Below are 26,528 nucleotides of genomic sequence, written 5' to 3' on the forward strand. Positions count from 1 at the left end.
AGGTAATAGTACATAAAATCATAAAAGGTCAATAATTTAAAAGTGTTTAAAAAGTAATAATTAAAACATAAAAAACAACATAGAATGATTATACTAGTCAAGAACCCAATGTACAGCAGCACTCAATGGAGATTCTTGAAGTAGTTCCAAACTGTGCACGCACACATATATATATTTCCTTTCAGGGCCAAAATGGCCGACCACAGGGCTCGATAGTCCCCCTCATGGAGTATTAACACCCAAATAGTTAACACTCAGTTTCAGAGAAACCCGGTAAAGCTGCAACTCTTGAACTGTAAAGAACAAGCTGTTACACTCTGACTATGCCCACTCTGACTATACTGCTTTTAACTAATCTTTATCATGCCAATACATGTGGAGGGCTCTGTAAACATATTTAAAGTCAAATATTCTCAATCACTTGATTATTAAATGAAATAAAACTATTTCAGGCACCATTTTATAAGTAGCCATTACATTACATTACATTTGGCTGACGCATTACATGGTCCTTAAAAAAATCTGTGTTCATTGAACTGAACTGCTTTGTTGTTGTTTGGCTAAAATTTACAGCCTATTTGTAACACACTATATTAGTATGTCAATAAAACATTTTTTTTTATGTTCAGTTCTATTTTTATATGTTATGTCTGTCTCTGTGCCTATACATACACCATTGGCAGCAGTACACACAGAGAAGCACACCAACAAAAAGCTACTATATCATGACACTATATTATACCATTACTTATCTCATAATAATTGGGGATAATGTAAGGTAGAGTTGATCTGAGTCAGGGGTAGGTTAGGGGCTTAAGATAATGACATGGATGTCTACATCAGACTGCCTCTCATAACATAATGGGCCAGGTGTCACCTTCTCAGCCATGTGAAGCTGAGTCAGAGCGTGGCAGCACCCATCTTTAATTTCCTACAGACAGACATGACCTGATGTTTGGGTCTCACAGCTCACACTCAGTGGAGTGATAAACAGGACCCACATTACGACCTGTATTAGGTGTTGGAAAAAGGGGGTCAACATGCTGTTTTGCTGGGTAAGGGTACTACTAATGGCTGTGGGATAAGGTTCAATGTACACGCATCTGATCAAAACATTCACTTGTTATCAACGCAGACCTTTCCAATGTTACATAAAATCCAACCCACAACTTATTGCCATTTTTTTGCTCCGTGATATCAACATTATGATGAAGGTGGTGATGTGGAGTGAGTTGGCGATCATGGTGGGGCTTACATGTGAAGAGCAGGAGTATGACCTGAGGAGTCATATCTCTGCTGGTAAAAATAGCATGTTGGTCATTCAGGCAGGCTAAATACAGACACCTCACAGACACATGGGCTGTTCACAGCTTCACAGTAAACAAGAAACGCAGACAGAAACCAGAAAGACAGCATACAGAGACAATACAGGTAAGAGAATGAGCATTTACACAAGAATGCAGTGGAATTTCAGAAAATAGCAAAACTCATTGTCAAATAGACTGTCATATGCTTCAGTAGTGCATTTGAATAGAAAGAACCAATGGCTTGCGCTGTTTATTGACATTGAGATTTGAACAAATGACACAAAAGTGGTGTAATGTTACTGTAAGGTTTTATTTGTAAAAGCTGACTAGAGATAGTGATAGTAGTGGGAAACATGTCTTCATGATTGGTACATTTGTTGCTTAACCATTATGCACAAAAGAGTTTGGGTGCCAAATGGGTCAAGTTCCTTGTGGAAGTAGCTGTCACACAAGAAGACCCACCCCCCTTTTTTATTGTTACTAAGGAATAGTTCATGTTATGTCACTCTCATGGAAGTTGTGAAATCTCTTGTTCTTGAAAGAATGTCTGGCATTAGGGGTACTGCCACTGAAGTTGCTATCAACTGAGTGAAGCATTACACATCACACAAGACAGGTCCGACTACCTCTGCTGGTAACAGGAAATGAATGACCAAAGCTTTGAAATGCTGTAAAAAATGTTTGCCTTTCATGTCTAGCAACCTTGAAAGAGGGGTCCACAAATAGATCAGAAAAGTTTTCAACACAAATGATTTATGTCATTTATGTTCATGCTGGAGCATCTTAAATATTGCTAGAGTGAAAGAGAAGGTCAGAGGGGACGTAGAGCAGACACAGTCTGAGTCCCTTTCATGCCATTGTCTCATCCCTTGGGACTTTAGGGACCAGGCTGGGACATGACGTTCCCACAGTCAGCCAACCAGCTCACTTACGGACAGCTTGAGCTGAAGATCCATTGGGTGATTTTTTCAGAGTGATGACTGGCCATCAAGTGCTGTCCATGCCAAAGACATACTGTATACTGCATGAGCTGATAGGCCACAGTGACCTTTCTGCTTCTGAGGAATGCCAACAGCTCCTCAGACAGACTAAATGCTGTATCCATTTGGAAGAGCGTATTAATCATGACACTTCCTAACTTCATTTATATAATCCCTTTACAACAGTAGAATCCAAAATAGCTGTTCAATTGTAACTGTGCCTGTAGGGAATTGAACCAAGGCTCTTATCATAATCGTAATATGAAATATTTGAACAATGTCTGAATATATTGTATACAAACAGAGGTCGTTCTTGCCACCAAGGTTTACACAGACAGACACACAATTCAGTGCAGCCTCCTAATGACTTTGTTTTGAACAGGAGAGATAACAATGAAGTTCGGAATGGATACTGCGGTGCATGGTCTATCTTTGATCCGAAGCATGTGGGAGAGCCGCACGGAGAAGTCCCAGCAAAGTGCCACTACCCTTACTGCTTTTTAATCACTTTCAAACTAAAATAAACTAATATAGAATTAATATCAACAAGTAATAATAGATATGAACATAACATTATATATGTTTTACAGCCCAATGTTAAGTTAATTGTTTAGCATGGACTAACCTAATGACTTTGTTTTGATTAAGCTGAATCAGTCACAATGAAGTTGGAAAACAAGCTAGACGTTCCAGTGTACGACCTGTCCCTGATTCGAGGCATGTGGGAGACCCGTGTGAATAAACACAAAAAGAGACAGAGGAAGGAGCAGGAGCGTCTCGCCAAGAGTGCACTCCAAAGGTGAGACACACACACAGTGCGCTCTGACAACAGGAAAATGAATAATCACTGGGAAAATATACACTTAAAGGTGCCATGTGTAAGAATTGAGGTAAAAATATCCAATAAATGAGCTACACACATCAAAAGAATGAGAAGAAATAAGGGCGATGATGTCATTTAAAAAATGACAAGGTATAGTGCTGCAGCCACAGCCCGACAGGTGTCATAATACCAGTTTCGGCCATGGGAGGCGGTATGCAGGCAACATAACCGCCAGCCAAACTGCAATACACAAATAACTCGCACGGCTTGTGGGCGACTGGGCGTACTTGAAACAAAGAGCATACACCTGTCGGGCTGTGGCTAGTAATTTAGCATGCTAATTCAGGTTGATATCTCTGCAGCGCTAATACCTTGTCATTTTTTAATGACATCATCACCCTTATTTCTTCTCATTCTTTTGATGCGTGTAGCTCATTTATTGGATATTTTTACCTCAATTCTTACACATGGCACCTTTAATGTGTGACAAATGACTGCTCAACACAACATTTCTCTTCCAGTTTACAAAATGTATTTATGGCCCTATGGGAATATAGCATGACCAATATCAAAGCATAACAAGACACTCCACTCCCAAATTCTATCCAGACTAGCTAATAACCAGCACGCTCCATTTACAGTTTGGTAATCTGAATAAAGCCTCTAATGGTTGAGCTTTGGGGTTTAAATGGTTGAGGAATGTTGTATAGCGCTGGTGAGGGATTGACGATTGATTGAGTTGCCGATCTGAGGTGTGCAGAGTTTGAAGGTGCTACTGCTGTACATGCTGCATGCGCTGCAGGGTGAATCAGCAGTGGCAGTACCGCATAGCCTGCAGGAAGATGAAGAGCAGTGAGATGACCGAGCTGCAACACTACCTGGAGAGGTCATCACTGAGAGAGGTCACCATTGAGCCATACCTGGAGCCTACGGAGGGGCAAACCACAGAACCAGGTAAGCACAGAGACTCAGAGAGATGGTAAGAGGGATGGTCTGATGTTGCTACAGGAGAGGATTCATGTTCATATTGTACCATAGTGCTCATTAAATACAGGAACCCCTGACCAAGTTTCTGTGTTTGACATCCGTCACTGCCAGTAGATTCTACTGTGCTGGAGGTTGAAGAGAAGAGGTTCATTTTTGAGCTGAATGGAGACAAATGGACGGTAGGGCCTACAAACTGGTTATTTCAGCTGTTGATATGATTTTCTGAAATGTAAACAGTTTTTAAGAATCTTTTGTGAATAGTTTTTGATAAATCAAGTGCACATTAAGTGCACCTTTCAAAATCTGTGGTGCACAATGCCTATTTTCTAGGGATTTATCCATGCGGTATGTCTTAAGTTAGTATTTGTAGGTATATTCTAGGCTTCTTGTTCAGTCTTTTGAGGTAATGTCTTTTAATCGCAAAACACTAATATTTTCATTGCAGGAGGTCCCTGCATCCCTGTTTGAAATGACCCATCTACGAGAATGGCACATCTCTAGAACAAAGATCATAAAGATCCCGGAATTCATTGCAATGTTTCAGGACATGCGTGTTTTGGACATACCGAAAAATTGCATTGACAAGTTACCACCTGAAATAGGTAATCCTTAACATCCTCTGCGACATGAAACAAAACTGTTGTTGGGTAACTGGTCATCATCACAGCATGTACTCTTGTTTTGTCACAGGTAAACTAACAAAACTGAGAGAACTTAATGTAAGTTATAATAGGCTATCAGATATCCCCCCTGAGCTAGGTGATTGTGAGAACCTGGAAAGACTTGAGTTGACCTCAAATCTCAATCTCATGGAACTGCCATTTGAGGTAAGACATTCTAGAGTTTTGACATTTGATAGTTTCCATACATTCATTGTTTCCATGTTTCAAGTCCACAGTTTGACATTTCTTTCTATGACCAATAATGCAACAACAAATGTACGATATCAAACTACCATACTACTCTTATACTATACTATACTGTTATACTATGTGATGACCGCCTTCTGTAGCCCACCTTAACAGACCCTGTAGCTAGTCTCCAATGCTGTGGCAAAGATCTGAGCATCCTGGCATAAAAGCTCTAATTTGAACTTTCAGCTAAGCAACCTAAAGAAACTGGTTCACCTGGATTTAGCAGAAAACAAATTTATTGGCATACCCATCTGTGTTCTGCGCATGTCAAGTCTACAGTGGCTGGACTTCAGTAACAATAAACTGAAAGATCTCCCACAAGACATTGACAGGTGGGTGCAGAGACCTTCTCCAGCTCTTTAGTCTCGTTATCATAACAATCAAATATCATTGATTGTTCTTGCAAATGGTTTTGTTATTTTATTTTAATATTACACTTTTTTTATTTGTATTAGGACTGTCCTTAATATGTCTAAATATTTCATAAATATATTTGACATTTCTTCTATTAAGATGAAAAAATAGGATTTTGTATGAAAATTAAACAGTAATGGTCAATTACAAGAAATAATTGAAATGTGAGATTTCCCTGGAAACCTACACATATCTGTTTGTCCATGTATTCAAGGCTTGAGGAGCTGACCACCTTGTTCATTCACAAGAACAAACTGACATACCTGCCCATGTCTATGGCAAACATGACAACCCTCACCACGATCGTCACCACCGGAGATGACTTAGTTTCTATGCCTTCGAAACTGGTTGATAATCCAGCTATGAAGTAAGTTTAATCCACCCATTAAATCATGTTATGAGAGAAAGAGTCCAGGTGCTAAAATTGCCTGTCTGCAGTCCAAACCTGTCAATTTATTTGCATCATGGAATGAAAAACAGGTGAAGCAACACTGTGGTAAACATACCCTGTCGGCCTGTCCCAACTTTTTTCGAAACATGTTGGCATCAAATTCAAAATGAACATATATTTTCCATGAAATATTCCAAATTTTCATTTTCAACATTTGTTGACTATGTCATTTGGCTGCTAAATATGTGTTTACGGGACTTGTATATCATCACATTCTGTTTTTATTTGCATTTTACACAACGCCCCAACTTTTTCTGATTTGGGGTTGTAAATTCAGGGCTTCACTAATGTACCTTGGCACACATGCATAGTGCTCACAACCTTTTATATATACTTTTTGTATAATGCAGGTTTATTAGATTATTTGAAAACCCTGTTGGTGAAGAAACAGCAGAACTGGAGAATAAGGGGGATGCGGAGCAAACAGGTCCAGATCACAGTGAAAAGGAGTTCCTGCAGACCTACATAAACAGCCTCAAAGAAAGAGGTAAGCCCCAGTCACTGAAGAGATTGAATTTTATGTCCCAGCATGAAAAACAGGCTTTCAAGAGCTAAAAGTATTCTTTTACTTACAGAAACAGCTCCAACATATGCCACAAAAGTGTCCCTGAGTTGTGTTCTGTGATGGAGACTTGGACGAAAGCAGCGTTTAAGGTCTATGTGTTATGTTTGTGAGAACTTCTACCTATGGGTCAAAGACACTGGTAGATGCATATTATGCACTGCTTCCTGGACGTTCCATGGTCTGTGTCTCTCCACTGTCATGATAAATAAGGTGAATTTGTGACATGAAGAAAGTGCTTCTGAAAGTGGTCAAAGTAGATATGTGGTCAGTGGGTATTTGCAGTGAATTTGTTTCACATATTTAACTTTTTAACATTCAACAACATCTAATTCCTTTTTGATACAGCAAGTCTGATATTTGTATTATTCCTGTATGGTTTGACATAAATGAGCATTACATGGACTGCATGGTTCTCTAAGTGCGTTTGATTTCAGATTTTTGTGTTTCATATGTGAATATAGAACTGTGTTTTGATGTGACCCAACACATGTTGGGCAATAGTGCTTTTGTTCTTAGTTTTGAGTGACTGGAAATAGGGTTGAGTGTGGATGAGAAGTTGTTAGTATGTGAAACTTTGTATACGTGAATTTGTATATGCTGAATTTAATGTAAAATTAAAATATAATTTATTCAGTGATCCCAGACATATTTGTAGCCAGTTATTTCCTCCACCTTTGTGTGAAGGTAGTTATAGCAGCCAGCAACTAGACCGAAATGTCCTCATAACTCTGGTGATATAAAGGATCACTATACTTGAAAGAAGGTATAACAGTGACAATCAAAAAATATTGCCATTTTGTATTAACATATTTTATGTTGTATATATAGATCAGGCACATTTTATCAAAAGCGAAGATGTTGTATTAAAGAAATTAAAGCATCATGTACACTGCAAAGCACCACTCATGAACCAAGGAAATTTCAAGAAATTAGGCTAGTAACCATTGACTTAATACATAAGGATTGTTGCACAGCAAATATAAAGACATAGCGGCAATAACATCCTAATATACAAAGTGCTGCTTATTTTTACAAAACATTGCAAAAACAAATCAAGATCTAGATTGTTTGGCTACATTTTGAAAAGATATGTTACATTTCACATCCACCAACAATGATGTGTAAATGCCTTTACAGGAGTAATTACACACAATACAATAGAATACTGCATTGCTGACTATACGACATTCCATTATATAAATACAGGTTAAATGTAACAGGTAGCTATGGCGGGATACCTGAAGTTAGTTGTATCCAGCGGACAGCCTTTTTTGAATATACACCTTTAAACGCTTTTTGTGGAAAGATGAAATGTTCCTGAAACCTGTAATTATTTATAAACAATCACAATTTCTGAAACCTGCTGGGGCCAGTGCTCTTATGTGTGTGCAGGAACTTTTTTATTTAGCATTATCTAAATTATTTTATTGTAAAGATATGATAAGCTTTGTTTGTATCTGTATTTGAATTTAAACTTACATATAGTGGCAAGCTATGACAGGAATGTGACTTATTGACATTTATGGTTCATACCCTGCAATAAATACCATACTGTATATGTGTGACTAAAAATAGTGCAGCACAGATAGCGCTCTATATGCTACTGCTGAGACTGAGAAACAAACCAATTATTATCGTAATAACAAAAGAGTGATAAAGTCATAAACATAACATTTCATATCCACCTGGCAACCCTGCTACATGTGTCAAACTGTGGCAAAGATCTACAGAGCTATGGATTTGGTCAAGAGAATCAGCCACTCAGCCTCAGCCTGTTCAATGACATTGGTGATTAAATGCTGACATTTAGCATAGCCAAATTAGTCTTGACTAACCCTTAGCTGTGCTAGCATTTAAGGCATCTGCTTACGGAGAGCCGATAATTTGAATTTAAATATATGGATCCTTTAGAAGGCATTAATTAAATGTTAATTAATTAAAAATTCAATAACTAAGAGCGAAATTATCCCATTTGCACGCAACAAATTTTGAGCAACGTGCATTCTCCCATCCGCACTTCTGTCATATTCACAATGTGTAAGCTCACGCCGTCTCACAATGTCAGACGGCGTGATTTAATTAGAATAGAACCAGACTGAGCCACAACCTCATTCATTTTGCCTGTTATGAAAATGGGAAATATGGACTCTCACTAACCTTATCAATGCCATTTAATTCCAGGCTAAAAAGTGCATAGTCGTGTTTTTTGAATAAGCACATTGGGAGAAAACGGCCCTGAGGGTCCTTGATCAGTAGGATCCCCAAGCTGAAGACCAGTTAACACAGATAGATTTTATGTCTGTGTGCACAAGACTGTATGCATAACTTCGGGGTTCGTCAGGATTTGCAGTTGTGCTATGCATGACTTGTTGTCTCGCTTGTTGAGTGCGCAAAAAAGCATCAAGATATAGAAGACCATTTATGCAAAACTATTCAAATAGAGAAAAAGAGGTTTGAGGTAGCTGTTAAGATGCAGGGCAGGGGTTTTCAGAGGGGCCTGAATGTTGCTGGCATTACTTGTCATTTATTCATCAAAGTGAAGGGAGGACTGCTCACCACCACTAATCAAAGTGTCTTATTGTGATATATATATGCACTATGTGACTAATTACATTCATTTAACTGAAATCAAAATGAAGTAAAACCAAGGCAAGACCAAGGTAGTGATTGTAATGGCACAAGTAACAAAGAAGGTTGTAACACATTATTAGGGATCTAAGCCTAAACCATTGGCTGATATCTCCTTAGGTTATGTCTTAATACTCTCTATATTTCTTTAAATTCTACAGCGCAGGTACGCCAATGCCCATGTAAAATATGAGCTTGATATATTAGCACATGGCCTGGCAGCAGGTGGAAAATTGGAAGCATTTGTTTGTTTAGATCTGAAACGTCTACACATGGGTAATTCCACGTCAAATAAAACGTTTTTAGAAAAATGTCCAGACTGACCATCTTGTATTTGCACCTAACTTCATGTAAACATAATCAATGTACCAAACAACTAATGTGCAAAAATGTAGTCTTGTACCTATATTTTCTGAGAAAAATTTATTGTAGGATTGTTCTACAAACAGTTGTCTTTGCTTTGGAGCTACTTTTACCCAATATGACATCATACTGAATAGTCATGTAATAGTACGGTCTTAGCAACTAGGTGCATATCTGTAAGAAATGGTATGAGGCACTAAAAAGTTACACCTAGATTGATAAAATCTACGATAGAAAAAGCAATCATACCACTATAAAGACCACATTTTAATTAGCATATGCACAATAATAACCTAGCATCTTGAACCAAACTGTATTTATTAAGGTATTACATATGCCACACTCCCTTCGTAAAGGTTTCTACCGGCATCTCAAATACTGAAGGTACAGGCTTGAAGTTTTGCTCACTAGTTGCCGAGTTCAATAAATGACATTTACATGAAATATCAAGGGAGGTCAGTTGGAAATCCTCTGCTGATTTAACATGAATGACCCATATGCTCTCTACAAGAAGGTAGTAAGCAGCGGAATGCAATGATCTAATAACACGTTATCTAGATTGCAGTTTTCATAATTCAATACAGTTTTTATGGAACACAGAATTTGTTGATTGACTGCTGATACATTGGAGAATGGTAGAGTCTGCTGTTTACCAGAGCAAAACCAATACCATGACTGCATTTATTCCATCAAGTTCTGCACTGTAACACCAGCTCCTTGACTCCAATAGGCATCTGTGTTTTCAGAACACTACACCCGGATTGTGAAACAGGCGTCCCACTGTCATGACGGGTCATGACACAAAGCATCTACACTGCATTTCCAGGGCAGTGTGGTAAAGCACAGGATGCCATATGTCTGAAACCATCTTTAACATCTCCATGACTGGACACAGTATGCAGGAGAAGTGCAGTACATTAAGTGGAAACTTAAGAAATGCCACAGGACATTGGGAAATAAAAAATAACACGTCATAAAAAGGCACATATTCTGATGAAAAGGATCACGCCATCACATCCCCTACTCATCTTGCTGCTGTTAATCACTCATTCCTACAACAAGGTGCTTTAAACCCCACCCTCCCACACACACGCAACCCTAAAACGTTTCCATCTAAAAACACCGCCCTGAATCCCATATATTCAAAATTTAACTAATAAACAGTCGCTTCATAATGGAGTGTCAAACAGTAAATTCAAATCAGAGGGAACAAGAACTCCAAACCCCATGAAGCCTGGCCTCTGCTGCTGGTGGAGGTTCTTCCAGTTGTGGTGGTGGTGGTGGTGGTGGGGGGGGGGGGGGTCACGTTCACATGCTGCTGTCCTGCAGGAGTGGCTCGATGTCATCATCGCTGGGGGGGGGGACGTGGCACTGCAAGCTGGTGGCCGAGGGGGGGCGGGCGCTGGAGACCGAGCACGTCTTCACGGCCACGCAGGGCTGCTGCGGGATGAACACGGCCACCATGAGCGCCAGCACCACTGAGCACGCTCCAAACAGGAACGGGGGGCCTGGGATCACAGGCTTCTGAAAGCAAGAGTGGGGCGTCCATTATCAGTAAGCCATGATGTGGAGAAGTTGAATAGCGTGAAGAGTAAAGGCTGAGCGCTGTACCTCACTAGGGTCTTTGGGTATACTGCTCTGGCTGCTGCCTGTGGGGTCGATCTCATTGAGCTCCACATTAAACAAGAAGAAGATGAAGCCAAAAAGGGCGGGGCCAAGGCCATTGCACAGCCCACGGATTCCTGTAATCATGCCCTGTACTGCACCTACAGCAGACAGGACAGAACAGAGGCTTGAGCACACGTAATGTTCAGCTAATCTAGAAACAGCAAGAGGCAAGAGGAGAAAGCGGAAGGTGAGTTGAAGTTTCTGTCTAGACTCACCTTGTTGGGCAGGGTCTGTACAATTGGAGACAAGAGCACTGACTGCTGGGAAGGATATGCTAGACATGGCAGCCACTGTGCCTGCTGCCCACATCATCCTTAACAAAAACAAATGCATACATGAGCACCAGAAAATAGACTTAGGGTGTGTTCAAAATAGTGGTATGTTTTTGCAGCGTGTTTTCAAAAAGTCGTCAGATTTCTTAAAAACGTTGTCACGTGCATTTTCTTCCTGCAGCTCAGAGCATCTTTTTAAAGATGAGAAAAGTTCAACTTCTTAGAAAAAAAGCGCCCCACATCACACATTTTTTTGATAGCTTACCTATTACAAGCTGAGTAATAAGACATTCACATCCAGCAGAACTGGAGATGGTAGCAGTGAAGATTACGATCGACTTTGAACACCAAAAGCTATGCAACGTGAGAGTTAAACTGTATCACTAATACTATTTATGGAGCTAAACTGGATGTGACCAGAATTTTGTGGTCACCATATCTTTATTACAGTCGTGCCTTTATAGCAGACAAAATAGACAAGCAGTTCAGTTTAAAAATAAGCTGACTTGCTCAGTTTGTTGTACTACTTTCTTTGGTCCTGACAGTGGGAAGTGGGAAGTTAACTTGTATACAGTTGATTCCATTGTTGCGTAGCCTGCTTCCAGGCTCAACTGTCATTTACCATTCAGTGAGCATTGATATGGAATGGTGATTCAACTTTTTATGTGATTAAACATGCTAGTTTTTCAAACGACTGTAATAAAGATACGCTGACCAGAAAATCCAGGTCATATCCAGTTTAGCTCCATAAATAATATTGGTGTTACAGTTTAATGGTTGGCAGGCTAGGAGTTTGAGACCACTGACCTAAAGAGTGCAGTTATGAGAGCTGTGTGTGTACTTGGGAGTGAACTCACCATGGTTCAGAGCCAAAGCCATACCAGGCCAGCTGGAAGAGTTGAAAGCCCAGCCCTAACAACACAGTGTTCTTATTCCCAATGGTCCTCATCAGGACACTCAGCAGCAGAGTCTGACAACACAACACCTGCAATCAGCCCGCTACACCAACAGTGAGCTCAACTTCTGTCATCTCCTATCTAATGAGAATCAATTGGGGGTTGAAGAGGGATTAGCTAAACACACAGAGGCTAGACTATACCTGAGCTATGATGGACAAGATCCCAACCATGGCTATGTAAGCAGCTATGGTTGCAGAGTTAAAGTCGATGACCTGTAGGAAAGACAACATGACACAACATCAAGTCAACTTTCTCAGAGAGCCATTTCACAAAAGCATTGTCTGGACATCCTAGCTCAACACGTTTCATGAATGCCAAGCCAGGATAAGTAGATGTTTTCACACCAGTTGATAGAGGCTAACAATGAAGTGAAGTATTTCATATTTAAAAGGAGAAACAGCCAGAGTAGGCATGGGAGACCAACTGAACACGACCACACCTAGGTGTCCCAGCTTAATCTGCTATCTAGGTTTTATGAAATAGCCCCCCTGTAGTGCGTCTGTGTAAAGAAATCGCCTATCATAAACTTCAGGCACTGCACAATATTAAGACAAGAAAAACATGACATATTTACTAGGTGGTAAGCAAGTAAATAGGGCAATTTAAATCTCAAGGGGTGTGGTGTGTGGTGTGTCAGTGGTCACCTGTCTCAGGTAGAGGAAGAAGCTGGAGTATTGGCCTGCCTCAGGCAGGTAGGACAGGAACACAGTCACACAGATGAGCAGCACCGTGGAGTCCTTCCCCACCTTCCGCAGGGACTACAGAGAGAGCCACACAAACACACATGGACACACTTGATCACACATGAATCATACAGCCTACTTAGAAGCAATCTTCATCCTTCACAACATTTAAAAATGGCTTCAATGATTGATTTGCAGAATTAAATAAACCTTCATACCATTTTGAGACAATAGGCTACAACTGGGGCAAATGTTAAATTGTTGACGGTCAGAAAAACAAAAACAAAAAACTTAGATACACTTGTCAAGGTTTTTATGAACTGGGATTCCTAATACCCAAACCAAACCTTAGTACCAGACTCACTGGGCATGGAACCTTCAACATGGATGAATGGATGGATGAAAAAATGCACCAGATTTAAGAAGTCTCATACTGAGGTCTGTCAATGGTCTGTGCACAATAATATCATAAAAGCTTCCAGACCCCAAAAATGTGTGGGAGTGCGTTCGATTGCAGAAGTCTGAATTTACTTCCGGCTTAAGACTGACTGACACAGTCTGACTAGGCTTTCTGTGTGGATCATTTTCTTCAACTGATTACTGTAACCGGGTTTAGATAAGGTCAAATCAAATTACAGAAGTTTGTACATGATCCTCTAACAACAGATGCAGAAATCAAGTCAGCAAGATGTGGAAAAATCTGTGGATTACCTTGGCAGACTGAAGAATGTGTGTGAATGAAAAAAATATGTGATGGGCTAGGCTAATCTAATACCCCATACATCATGATATGCATCTTCAGAAGTGTATTTGATCAAAGGCAGTTGCCAATGTTGTGTTTTGTGAGACATTGAGGATGTAGTGGAACTACAGTATTTGTGATTAAAGGAAGACCTCAGAGTGTTTGTGTGTGTGTGTACAAGGTCAAACCGGAGACTCACAGCAAAGGGGTCGGCCTGCTCCCAGGAGATGGGGGAGCCCCAGGAGGAGAGGCGCATCTTGTCGGGCAGCGACTCTGGCACCACCAGCAGCACAAAGCAAATGTCCAGCACTGCGATAATGGTTGCCACAAGAACCACCAGGCTGTCACCATATGTGGCCGACAGGTAAGCTCCAATAGCAGGACTTGTAACCAGACTAGCTGCAAAAGTTGCAGACACCTGAGGGGTTCAACACAACAACAATGAATCCGTGCACACATGCGTATGTAAAGACGTGTGTTTATCCAATTTACAGAGTACTACTATAAAAGCACTGGTTTGGATTAGAAATGCCGGTAACACTTTATTTTAAGGTTCACATGTTAGCCACCAATACATACCTAATTAATACCTGTATTAGTGACTTGTAAGGCATGTGTTAGGCAATAAGTACATACTGCAGAGATATTACTGATGATAATGTGCTTGCTGCCAAGGAACCAGTTTCCACTTTAGAATGGGAGCCAATCTCCCAGTTATTAAGTGCTATTTCACACAGCAACCTGGGCAGTGAAATGCAGCAATGAGGTTGAGCCATACACTTGCTTATTCTACAACTGTTCTCCTACTATTTGGGATTTATTCAGGCAGTATACAAGTAGGTTATGCATATTCTATTTTGGTACTTACTACTAATTAGTATGTAGAGATCAAGGCTTACAAGGTCATTATTAAGATTATATCAATAATAAAGGCCTAATTCGTCATGAACAAGAAATTTGTGAATACACACCTAACAAATGGTGTGTAACACATGCCTTACAAGTCACTAATACAGGTATTAATTAGGTATGTATTGGTGGCTAACATGTGAACCTTAAAATAAAGTGTCACCGAAATGCCAAATAAGCCTAATCATTCTCCATTCATCCAATGGTTGTCCTATCATACAGTATAGTGTGATCAGAGCCTTAAAGGAACACGCCACCGTTTTATAAAATTGGATTTTCACTGTCTCCCCTAGAGATAGATAAGTGGGCAAAAGCATGTTTGTCTCTGTGCATGCACTGCGAAAGCACTGCTATTTGGGAGCAGAGATATCACGCAACACATGAGTATCATGTCTCACTCACCACAGCACAGACAATCTCTGCGCCCAAGTAGCAGTGCTTTGTCTATGCTTCGATCCCAATACAGTCAAGTCAATACCTGTCTACGAATCGCTTCGTCTTTATCTGCATTGCCATTTGTACTGGCTAAGAATACGTAGGCCACAAGAAGTAATTAGTGATTATTTTTTTGTTGGCTCAAGAGATTACATTCAGTATGCTAAGCGTGGCACTGTTGGACTAAGAATGCTTTTTCTCACTAAACCAATTTCATAAAACGGTGGCGTGTTCCTTTACGCCTCTTGATACTCTACATTGTGTAAGATTGTACAGTTCACCCTGTCTAAAAAACATCATATGCTACTTTATGCTACGTGATCCCACAAAGTGATCTTATCAATACAACACTCAAAGGTCCACGCTATGGCTTCACTTGGGGCCACGAAGGAACCGAGGTGTGAGAACACTAACATTTGGAGAAACGGTAAGGAGGAAGGCGATAACCATCCCAGTCAAGGTGTTATCTATGTCATTTAGAGTGTAGGAGGGAGCAGGGCTCCAGAGTGCGACCAATTTGGTCGCATATGCGACCTAATTTTTCAAAAGTGCAACTAAACAAAATCGGAGGTCGCACCGGTGCGATCAGCTATTCGAGAGGAAAACGTGTCCGCATTGAAACTCTACCTTTGGTTCAATAACAGACACATATTTGGCCAATATCGTGGTTTAAACAAATCACAGATAGTGAAGGGCGGGACCTCCCCTCTGATTGGCCGTGGCCCAGTGCCTGTGTGTAAATTTGAAAATGCGTACGTGCTGCAGAGAGAGAGAGAGAGGTCAGTGACCCGTCAGATAAACAGTGTGGATGTAGTTGTAGATGTGCATTACAGTGTGGTCACATAGGCCGAGATAAATGTCCCCTCTCCCCACTGCCTTTCGGCGGCTGGCAGCAGCAAACCGATTAGACGAGCCCGAGATGATGATCAAGTTTATTGTTGCCTACGATAGGCCTAGTGAAACTTACCTTCACCAAGTTTAGTCCGAAATAATTATTCATCAGAAAAATAGTTTGAACGTAAACCCGACGTACAGGAATGCCATTTGCGCCAAATTTATAGGAGTCATTGCAGATTAAAAGACGTCTTAAAATTGCGAACAATGCATACAAGGCCTTCCCGAACGACAGAGATACAGATATCGCCGAAAAGGAGTGCGTCATTGACCGCAGTTACATGCAGGGAGTAACCCGGTTTTCAACAGCAATACTCGTTTTGCGCGCGAGTTGTGTAAACTCATTCTGATGGCATCAATCAATTCAATCCGGTATTAGGCGCAAACCGAATATCTCTGCTACATTTAAAGCCCGAATATTCCCTGCATGTATAACTGTGGTCATTGTGTACGGTGAATTGAATGGACACATTTAGATCGAGCATGGCAAGTCATTGCAATAGCCTATAATAATAGGCCTACCATTTCGTTACTGCATTAACCATAGTGATGTTCTTATTGAAAATTTAAAAATACTAAAATTAAAAAGTAAATTGCATTGTGGGGCTGTCAAATGATTATTGCAATCATCATTGAAAAATCACATAAAAATCCCCCAGGCTACTTGGAACATCTCTTTAAATTGTGCTCAAATACATTTCTATGGAAGATGCTAGCATGGCGAGCTGGTTTAGCCAAGGCCTAAAGATCATGAAGGATAGTATGTAAGACATTGAGCCATGAGATTTGAAGCCCTTAAAAGACATGCACTGTTAATTTACTCACTGTTATTTTTATTTAATTAATCTTGATATGTTTTAAGTTTACATTTCAGCTCAGTGAAGCACTTAAAGCACCAACACTTCATTAAGTTACTTTTCTTGTAGAATTGTAAATCATAAGTCATAGGACAACCTAGGACAGTAATTAAGGGAAAAAAGTAAACCTGCTGCGGTGTTAAATGCGATGTGGTTGAAAATTTGGGTGCACCTAACTTTTGTGCTGGTGCACCTAAGAAAAAAAAGTTAGGCGCACCAGTGCAACCAGTGCAAAAAGTTAGTCTGGAGCCCTGAAGAGTTTTGAAACAGAATATATGCCAATAGTTTGAGATACTCAATTGTTAGTTGTAGCCCTCTAGAATCTTTGGTTTTTACTCCTCAAGACTCATCAAGGTTCACTCTACAAGACCGGTGCCCAGAAGAACGTCACATGTACTTCTGTGATTGCTTTTTATTGGAATAAAGATTGAAGCTGCATTAACCGAGGAAACATCCTTTTTTCCTATGACCACCTCGTGTTTTTCTTTCTCCACCTGTGTTATTTTAAGAAAGTTAATTTCATAAATGTAATCTAAAGTAACTTCACAAATAAAGAGTCCAAAGTGCTCGGAAGTTCAAAAGGTCAGGTATTCCAAGGGGCTCTTTGGTGTTGGGAACCCAATAGTTATAGGAAAAAGGAAATCCAAGGCACTCTCCCTTCAGAAAAACATTGGGTTGTCCCACTTGGCTCACTTGTTTTTAAAGTTTTCAATCATGAGATAGCCATTAAAATAAAGGCTTTTCATATTTTGCCTTGAATTTTGCATAGAATGCCTTGGACTTCCCTTTTCCGTAATCTAAAGTCATTTCATACCAGGCCATATGCTGTGCTCCTCTCTTGCTCTTCAGTGATGTCCGCCACATATGCAAAGATCACAGAGAACGTGACAGAGAATAGTCCTGACAGGGAGATCAGTGCAAAATACCACCTGCATAGCAAAACAGACATCCAAAATCAGCAATACAGGTCAGAATATTCAAAGTAAAGGCATTACTTCATAACGTGAAGTTCACATCACCCAACTAAAAAAGCACACACATGTTCTGAAACAGCACCACACACACTATGCAAAAATAAGCCAAATTTAAAGATAGGACAAACGACGACCATCACAGGACTATCGTTATGCTTTACAAATGCATGCTTATTACACAAACACTAATGTCTACACACATCACTTAGAGGACTAAACTATAACAGAGATATGTCAGCATAGGGAGCAGCGGAAGGCTACTGCTCTGTGATTCTAGAGTGAGAGACTCACATGAGAAGCATGTGACCCATACACAAAACCCAGCATGGTTTGGCAGGCTCTGTGAATGGGAATGTGCGTGTGCTAGGAGTGTATGTGCAGTGAGAGTGACTGCAGATCTGCATGCATATCTGACTAAAACGGTGCTTAAATCTTCAAGCATATGTGTGTTTGCTCATATATGGAAATGCCTTTTGAGTGGCCATACCTGGGGCTAATGCGCATCAGAGGGATGGGTGCACAGGTAAAGAACACAGTCAGCAGGAGGAAGGACTTCCTGCCCCACACGTCGGACAGCGCTCCAATAAGAGGAGCACTCATGAACGACAGCAGGCCCTGTGTGCAAACACCCCATTTGACGTCATAATAACCACAACAACAATAACCACAACAACAACAACAAAAGGCCCAAACTCAAAGAAACACATCAAACTAAATACACAGTTCACAAAACACTAGCCTCAATCACAACATGATCAAATGTAACAATTTAGCCATCCAACCAACCATTCCATGTAACAGTACACATGCCAGCCTCAAAAGATCTTAGAGCACTTTTAAATTGTACAGTGGATTCACAGAGTCAAATCACTGTAGACCATACCGGCTTACCTTCACTCCCTGAATGAGACCGTTCATAAGAAATGTGTGTTTTGGGAATGTCTCGTGCAGAACCTAAAGAAACACACAAAGGCAGAATGCTCATTGGCGATCATTAGTGACACAAAAACATATAATTTCAGATTATCTTTCTGAATACCGTTTTGGACAAGCTTTGGTTTTGGTAGGTCTAAACACAGTGCTGAACATCTCTACAACTAAAAATACATGAAATTCAACCGAAGCTTTTAAAAACATTATAGTGCTGCTATGCTCCCGGGGTGCACCGTGTGAGTTCACCTCTGAATGAAAATCTTTTTGGGCATGAAGCAGCTGAAGTAACAAAATGTGTGGGTAAATGAAAAGGCACTAGCGAGGACTTAAAGATCACTTGTGAGGCAAAGATTGATTTAACCTAAATACTTGAGCCGGAAAATAATCAGGCATTTTTCTTCAGACATGAGAGTCTTTTTAAAAAAAAAATCTGGCTACAAAGTCATGACCAGAAAAGTGTTGACCCAGAGTCTGTAAGGTAAGACATTTCTCACCATAATGCATGACCAGGTCAATCACAAATTACTGATGATAATACTACCAACCAGTAGTTCTTCTACAAGTGTTTTCTTGGGCTGTTTTCACTCACCGTCAGCATGGGTGTCGTTAGAAGGCCCCAGGCAAAAAACTCAAGGAATATGACCACTACTGCATGAGTCACCTTCGCCCTCCCAATGGTCCTCGTCTTACAGGACAGAAAAAAACATTCTATCATCTTTGGAAGTCAAAAAGAGAATGCACTCTCGACAGTAGTTGGCTACAATAGACAGTAGTACAGCTCACCTTTATTATATATTATTAAAAATAATAATAATACTAATAATATTATTATTATTATTATTATTATTATTATTATTATTTATATAGCACTTTTCAAGCATTGAGCACAAACCTATGGTGTGGCTATTGTAAAGCAAAGATGAATAAGCTTAAGGTGGCTTTTAATAATGCACTTAGAATTTTGATGGTTGAGTGCTAGTCATATGTTTGTGACTAGTAATACTTCTACCCTTCATTCTGTGCTAAGGAATTTTCAGTACAGATGTGTGTTGATAAGTATATGAAATGTAAAGGAATGCAATTATAATGCCCTTCATTGAGAGTGCACTAGCCTAAGTGACACAACATATTCTTCCTCCTTTTGGAAACATTGGAAGCATGCATGTACACTTGAAATGTGTACTGTTGTTTCCAAAAGATTCTAGCTCCACTCTAGAATCTTTGGTTGTTTCTATCTGGATTTTGAGTCTGTGCAGTCATATATACTAGTCTGTTTCCAAAATATTCCAATCCAAACAATACAATTAACTAACTAATTGACTGTAGAGAAATTACGATGGACCTGACCAGGCTTTGGTGTGACACTATTTTATCTGATACAAGTTTCGTTCCAATTGGGAAGTTGCTATCTGTTAATGACAACTGGAACAATATATAGACCAACTAGTACAATGACCACACATTTGGCTTGGATGCAATACCACAACACATACACTCAAAATTAATTAAATCAAACTCCCACAGCACTATTGCCCCGTGGCAGCTCGGCTTACGATAGCTTTACTTGCCGTCATGTGCAGTCGCATGACTTGCCAGCTGGATGGTTAGTTTGTGGACAGACAAAACACTATACAATTCTTACTCAACAACAATATAAATGTTGATATTGTGCACCAACTGATACGTTTTGCCTTGCAACTGTTAAAAACAATGAAGTAATGAGGGGTAAACTACCGTTATGTCTGGAACAACAAATTTCCCATCTTCAGTTTAACGTTAGCGAATGTGCTAAATCGTCAGACTGGTCGTCTACGTGGACTTGAGATGAGGACATTATTATAGCACCTGGATCTGTTTTGTTAACACCAAACGGTTAAGCTGTGATCGATAACTGACCATACGTGTGTTTTGTTACGTTACGTTAACGTTACATGTGAAGATGGCTAGCTAGCATTAGCAAACTTAGCTAGAGAGGCATAACATAAACACAACATGAAACTGACACAGATAGCTGGCTAGCTAGGTCGATAGAGGGAGCGTTTGGACTGTAACATTCATTGCTGTTACCGTCCAAACGCTTCTCACATGGCCCGCCAACATCTAGCTATGTATTTGTAGTTAATATATTTACTTACCATTGTTAAATCTTTAATGATTTTGACTGGCATGATAACGTCGAGGAGTTATTATGTTTTGCCGGCCTGAGGCATCACTGACATCCTGCTTATGCAAGCTAATCTAGGTAGCTAGCGTTAATTGGCTAACCGTCTAGCACCCTCACTAGCTAAAAAAACGACCCATTTTGTACAATCGGCTAACTAGTAAAACTAGTATTATCTCGAGAAAGCAATTTCGTGACCCTCTACTACTACCAAGAGAGGCTGGCAACTATGGCAACTTTAAGCACCAGTCTAGATCGGTGGAATGGAGACTTTCGTTTCACTCCCTGAAACTCTTCCTGATGTCTTCTCGAGCCTCAAGGAACTGGGAGGCGTGGTCGAGCCGAAGACAGATCGGGGTTGTTGTATACAACCACGTTGATAGGCTCAGAGCCCGTTTACGGAGAGCCGGATCACTCCCTATTAACTCCATTGTACCTGCAATCTGCTGCAGTTCCGCTAGGGGCGATCACGAATAGTGCAAAAAACAATGGGGGTCTATGGAGCTAGACGGCTAAATGTGTCTCTTTCACCTTGTCGTTGAAAAATCGAAAATTGGATTGTGGTTTCTGCAAGATCAATATGGATTATAGGTCAAAAGTTGAATGAACGAGTACTTACGTCCTTTCAATTTCTTACAGGTTAGGTCGTTGTTGCCCACAACACACTAGCTTTCTGCTAATGAATGACGTCATTGACGCATTTGAAAAGGCTTTTTAGAACAAATAAGTGACTCAAAAAATATAATACTCAGCAGTGTGTATTTTCTCTGCCCCCTCTTTCGCATGCAACATTCAAATTTCTGGGCAAAAAATTATATCCCGAGAAATGTGGATTTGAGGGGTACAGCTCCATAGACCTAGCCTAGAAATCTAGACGCGCCCCTAGCGGCAGCAGGTTAGTCTAGCAACTCTCCGTTGGCTTGTGAGCTCCAGAAATCGAAAGTCAATCAGGCCAATGAAATCGTGTATAGAGTCGTTAGGTGGGCTTAACATAATGATTGATGGCAGAGTTGCAACGGTTTGGCTTGAATTCCCTGTTACTTGAAAACAAATAAGATGGATGTTGCTGTTGGCGAACAGTGTGACACGAGTTAAAGGAATTATCCGGAGTAAAATGCACTTCAGATCAATTTACAGATGATTGGGAGTACATACGTTGAGTTGACACCCAAATCATGTCATTCGGATGTGTTTTGAGAAAGTCCGATGTTACCGTTTTTAGTCAAAGCTCGTTAGCCTGGACGTGACGCGGGCATGTCATTTCGCCGCTACAAAACACTATTTTTATACCTCTTCTACAGTTCCAAACAACATTACACTTACGTGGTAGTGAGTAGAGGGTCCCTAAAGCCAAACCGAAGTATCCCGAGGTCTTTATGTGGTCGGATAGAGAGTCCAGAATGAATTTCATCAAGCCAGTACCTTTCCGGAAATGTTGCCATCTTTGAGTGTGGGGTAACACGCTCTGGAAATTCAAAATTTCGTCGCTGTTTTTTTTTTTTTTTAAAACATAGTCCAGTATTTCTTTTGAAATTGAAATGAAGTTGTATGGACTGGACTATGTTTTAAAAAAAAAAAAAAAAAAACGGCGACGAAACTCTACTCACTACCACGTAAGTGTAATGTTGTTTGGAACTGTAGAAGAGGTATAAAAATAGCGTTTTTGTAGCGGCGAAATGACATGCCCGCGTCACGTCCAGGCTAACGAGCTTTGACTAAAAACGGTAACATCGAACTTTCTCAAAACACATCCAAATGACATGATTTGGGTGTCAACTCAACGTATGTACTCTCAATCATCCGTAAATTGATCTAAAGTGCATTTTACTCCGGATAATTCCTTTAAGCTTTTATTAAGTTGGCAAACGTTTGAACTAGCCAACTAGCTCCGCTGGTGGGAAACGCATGGGACTCATAGCGCTGCCGCTGTCCTATTGCGTGCAGAGGGAATTTGAAAGACAACGCCAAGTTTCGTGGAATTTCGTTTATGGGGGGGCACACAATAAATTAATTTATGTTACTGTACACCAACTGGCCTATAGGTGGCCGGACACAGTTTTCTGTGAATATCTCGAGAACCGTAGGGCCTAGGAGGACCACCTTTTTTTTGTATGTTGGTCTTAAGGGGCCATGTCAACCCATCCCATTACCACTTATTTCATGTATAGCGCCACCTAGTTAAAAATTAAAAAGCAAAAAATTAGGTGTTTTAATCACAATATCTCTGGCTGACATGGTCAAAACTGCACGAAATTGAAAGTGTAGGATCATCAAGGAGCACCCAAGAGCAACAGGGGCAAGGAAAAACTCCCTTACTCAAGGGGCTAACCCAACTGCCAGGGGTCTTGGTGTGTGTGTTGGGGGGATGACAAGGGAGATGGGATAGTGTGCTGTGTATGTGGGGAGAGGGCAGTGTGCAATATGTGTGTTGGAGGAGCTTCCTCATGAGACAATGTGCTGTTTATTGGGGGGGGGGCAGTGTGCTGTAAGTATGTTGGGGATGTGTGTTGGAGAAGCTTCCTGATGAAATAATGTGCTGTGTATGTAGGTGGGGGGGGGGCAGTGTACTGCAAGTATGGTGAAGGGACTTACTATTGCAATTGGATGACCAATTTTTTGCGTATGTTTGCCTCCAGGGGTCATGTTAACCCATTCCATATGCACACATGTGCATAAACAGATACACACGCACACACATTCACAGTAATCATATGTATGACACATACTCACACAGTACACATGTACGCATGCATGCACATGCACACACACACAGGCACATACACAGGTACACACACAAGCACAAACACGCACACACACACACACACACACACACACACACACACACACCCATACACACATAAACATAAACATGTACACGTACATGCACACAATTCAAGAATTTCTCAGAATTATGAACAGGCAAGATGGGGGTGGGGTTGTATAAAATGTATTTTACATGTGAAATCTATGAACTAATCATAATAATAATAAATAATAATACATTTTATTTAGAGCGCCTTTCATGTCACCCAAGGTCACTTCACAAATAAACAAAAACAAAAAGGTTGTAAAATTATAGTCATCTCAAAAAAATAAATTAAAAGTAAAAGTAAAAGTAAAAATAAAAAAGTAAAAATCAGTCAGTCAGTCAGTCAGTCCATAAGCCATCTTGAAGAGATATGTTTTAAAGGGACACCAGGCAAGCCTGATGCTTTTTCTCTACGAAACTCCCCCTCGCTCGGTCTGAAGCTCTTTTCCTTTTCTTTGCATCTTCCGTCAAGGGTTTTCGCTGCTTCTTTGCCAGCTCTGCCATTATACACACGTTTGCAACAATCGCTAGCGTTTCGTTAGCCTCCCTCTGTGCTGTGGATGCAGGATGGAAACTGAAACTGCTTCGGTCGCCGGGTACGATACACTGAACTTGCAAGCGGGATTCCTACAGGCAGTAGGGGCAGGCGAGAGAGTCTTCATTCGCCCTGTAATGAGTCATTTAACCATATACCGACTTACGAAGATGAGTAATTAACACAAAAACGTTGCCCGGTGTCCCTTTAAGTGTGCTTTTAAAGTCAGTAATTGAGTCACAATGTCTCATGTAGTCTGGCAGTGAATTCCACAGCTTGGGGGTCTGTAGCTGAAAGCCCTCTCTCCCTGGGTGCTGAGGTTCACATTAGGGACATGCAGTAGGCCTGCTGAGGAGGATCTCAGTGAGCGGGCAGGAGTGTAGACTTCTAGGAGGTCAGTGAGGTAGGTGGGGTATAATTGTGTAGGGCCTTGTATGCCAGGAGTAGGACTTTGAAATGTATTCTGTAGGCAACTGGAAGCCAGTGCAGTTGCATCAGTAATGGTGTTACATGACTAGTGGATTTGGAGCCTATAATAATCCTTGCTGCAGAATTCTGAATTAGTTGGAGCCGATGGAGTAGCTTGTTAGGGATTCCGAACAAGATGGAATTACAGTAGTCAAGGCGGGATGTCACATACGCATTTACAAGGACTTCTGCACTCCGACCGCTGGGCGAAGCCGTGCAATGTTCCTTAGATGGAAAAAAGCACTTCGAGACATACTGTTTATGTGCGCACTAAATGAAAGTGTGTTGTCCAGTATGACACCAAGGCTCTTGACCTGGTTGGAGCAAGGGATGGTGCTGCCATCTATACAAAGGGTAATAGGTTCCATCTTAGCAAGAGCTGATTTGGAGCCAACCACTAAGAGCTCAGTCTTACTGCTATTCAGCTTCAGGTAGTTTTGTGTCATCCACAAGTTTATGTCATGCAGGCAGGCAGTAATTGCAGCTGGAGGAAGAGTGGCAGTGGGTTTTGTAGATACTTATTAAGTAGAGCTGGGTGTCGTCAGCATAGCAGTGAAATTGAACACCATGTTGCCTGAGGATAGTGCCAAGTGGGAGGAGGTAGATAATAAACAACAGAGGGCCCAACACAGACCCCTGGGGTACCCCTCTTGTCACAACACTGCTCTCAGGCTTGCAACTCTGTATTTGTACAAACTGTGTCATTCCAGAGAGATAGGAGGTGAACCACTGGTGAACGCTGCCCCGCACTCCGATATTGGCTAAACGTTCCAGGAGAAGATGGTGGGAGATGGTGTCAAAGGCTGCACTGAGATCAAGGAGAATCAGAATGGAAATAAGTCCATCATCAGCTGCACAGAGGAGGTCATTAGTAATCTTAATCATGGCCGTTTCAGTACTGTGCATAGGACGAAATCCAGACTGGAATGGCTCGAAGAGGTTATTGTCCTTCAGGTGATCCTGGAGTTGAGTTGCCACTATCTTCTCAAGAACTTTGGAGAGAAAAGGCAAGTTGGAAATAGGCCTGTAATTGTTGAAGTTATCAGAATCCAATCCAGTGACAATAGCAGTTTCAAAGGATGGTGGTACAGTGCCAGAGAGAAGAGAGGTGTGAAATATTGATGTAATCACCGGAGCAATAGATGGCAGGCAGCTCTTAACCAGGCTTGTTGGAAGAGGGTCCAGCTGACAGGTGGAGGAATTGCACTTTTTGATGAGGCCACAGATGGTACTTTCAGCAGGGAGACTGAATTCACGGAGTTCATTGATGGAAGGTGAGCCCAGAGTGCTCAGTGAGTATGATTGTTTCAACTGAGTAATGGAACATTGTAATTGTTGGTGGATTGCCTCAATTTTGGTATTGAAAAAGCCATCATGTTCATGTTTTGGTACTTGTTGTCTAGCAGATACCATGCGAATTGAGTGTGCATAATGCAAATCAGTGAGACAGTTAGAATCATATATGCCTTTCAGCGTGACTTAGTTTTGTGGAAAAAATGTGCTGGACTAGGCGGCGGTCATATTTTGTACCGCTCTGCGATACATCTAGTTTTATTATTGATGCAATATTTGTGTGGTAGCAACCATGCTGTCTGCCGCCCGACAATGTAATGTTCCAGTAGGTTTTCCCTCTAGCGGAGATTTTTCTCTTTTAATATAAGGTATTATGTATGTTGATTTCTGAATTCATAATGTTAACACCAGAGGGTTGAATGTAGGGGCCAGTTTTGGCAAAACCACTCTCTGAGTGACGTAAACGTTGGCATCACGGCTTCTTCTTTCAGTGAGTCTGGTGTG

At 40.8% G+C, this 26,528-nt stretch overlaps 2 protein-coding genes across 5 annotated transcripts; one reads left to right on the top strand and one right to left on the bottom strand.

The window, feature by feature from the left end:
• The first annotated feature begins 1,373 nt into the window (after nt 1-1,373).
• lrrc2 (leucine rich repeat containing 2) lies at nt 1,374-7,024 on the top strand. Of its 3 annotated transcripts, none has more exons than XM_076270807.1 (10): nt 1,374-1,431; nt 2,936-3,086; nt 3,913-4,064; nt 4,209-4,276; nt 4,543-4,699; nt 4,788-4,924; nt 5,198-5,343; nt 5,640-5,792; nt 6,227-6,363; nt 6,452-7,020. In XM_076270807.1, exons 2-10 carry the CDS (start codon nt 2,950-2,952, stop codon nt 6,499-6,501), a joined length of 1,137 nt encoding a protein of 378 aa, XP_076126922.1. In that variant the 5' UTR covers nt 1,374-1,431; nt 2,936-2,949; the 3' UTR covers nt 6,502-7,020. The 3 variants fall into 3 exon arrangements, with proteins under 3 accessions (XP_076126922.1, XP_076126921.1, XP_076126920.1); XM_076270806.1 differs by lacking the exon at nt 1,374-1,431 and adding an exon at nt 1,525-2,765 and having other exon boundaries at nt 4,212-4,276; nt 6,452-7,024; XM_076270805.1 differs by lacking the exon at nt 1,374-1,431 and adding an exon at nt 1,525-2,765 and having other exon boundaries at nt 6,452-7,023.
• Nucleotides 7,025-9,097: 2,073 nt separating this feature from the next.
• Nucleotides 9,098-21,236, bottom strand: slc71a2b (solute carrier family 71 member 2b). Of its 2 annotated transcripts, none has more exons than XM_076270804.1 (12): nt 20,894-21,236; nt 19,348-19,443; nt 18,717-18,779; nt 18,313-18,440; nt 17,666-17,780; nt 13,956-14,174; nt 12,976-13,089; nt 12,472-12,543; nt 12,230-12,342; nt 11,316-11,413; nt 11,044-11,198; nt 9,098-10,953 (listed from the first exon to the last, which is right to left on the bottom strand). In XM_076270804.1, the coding sequence occupies exons 1-12, from the start codon at nt 20,924-20,926 to the stop codon at nt 10,741-10,743; spliced, it is 1,419 nt and encodes a 472-aa protein (XP_076126919.1). In that variant the 5' UTR covers nt 20,927-21,236; the 3' UTR covers nt 9,098-10,740. The 2 variants fall into 2 exon arrangements, with proteins under 2 accessions (XP_076126919.1, XP_076126918.1); XM_076270803.1 differs by having other exon boundaries at nt 9,098-10,956.
• Between the last annotated feature and the right edge of the window lie 5,292 nt (nt 21,237-26,528).

This window comes from Alosa pseudoharengus, unplaced genomic scaffold (assembly GCF_046254945.1).
Source record: "Alosa pseudoharengus isolate Yale_2024_CS ecotype anadromous, Long Island Sound unplaced genomic scaffold, YU_APseudo_1.1 YU_APseudo_1.1_scf_6, whole genome shotgun sequence".
NCBI classification, from domain to species: Eukaryota; Metazoa; Chordata; class Actinopteri; order Clupeiformes; family Clupeidae; genus Alosa; species Alosa pseudoharengus.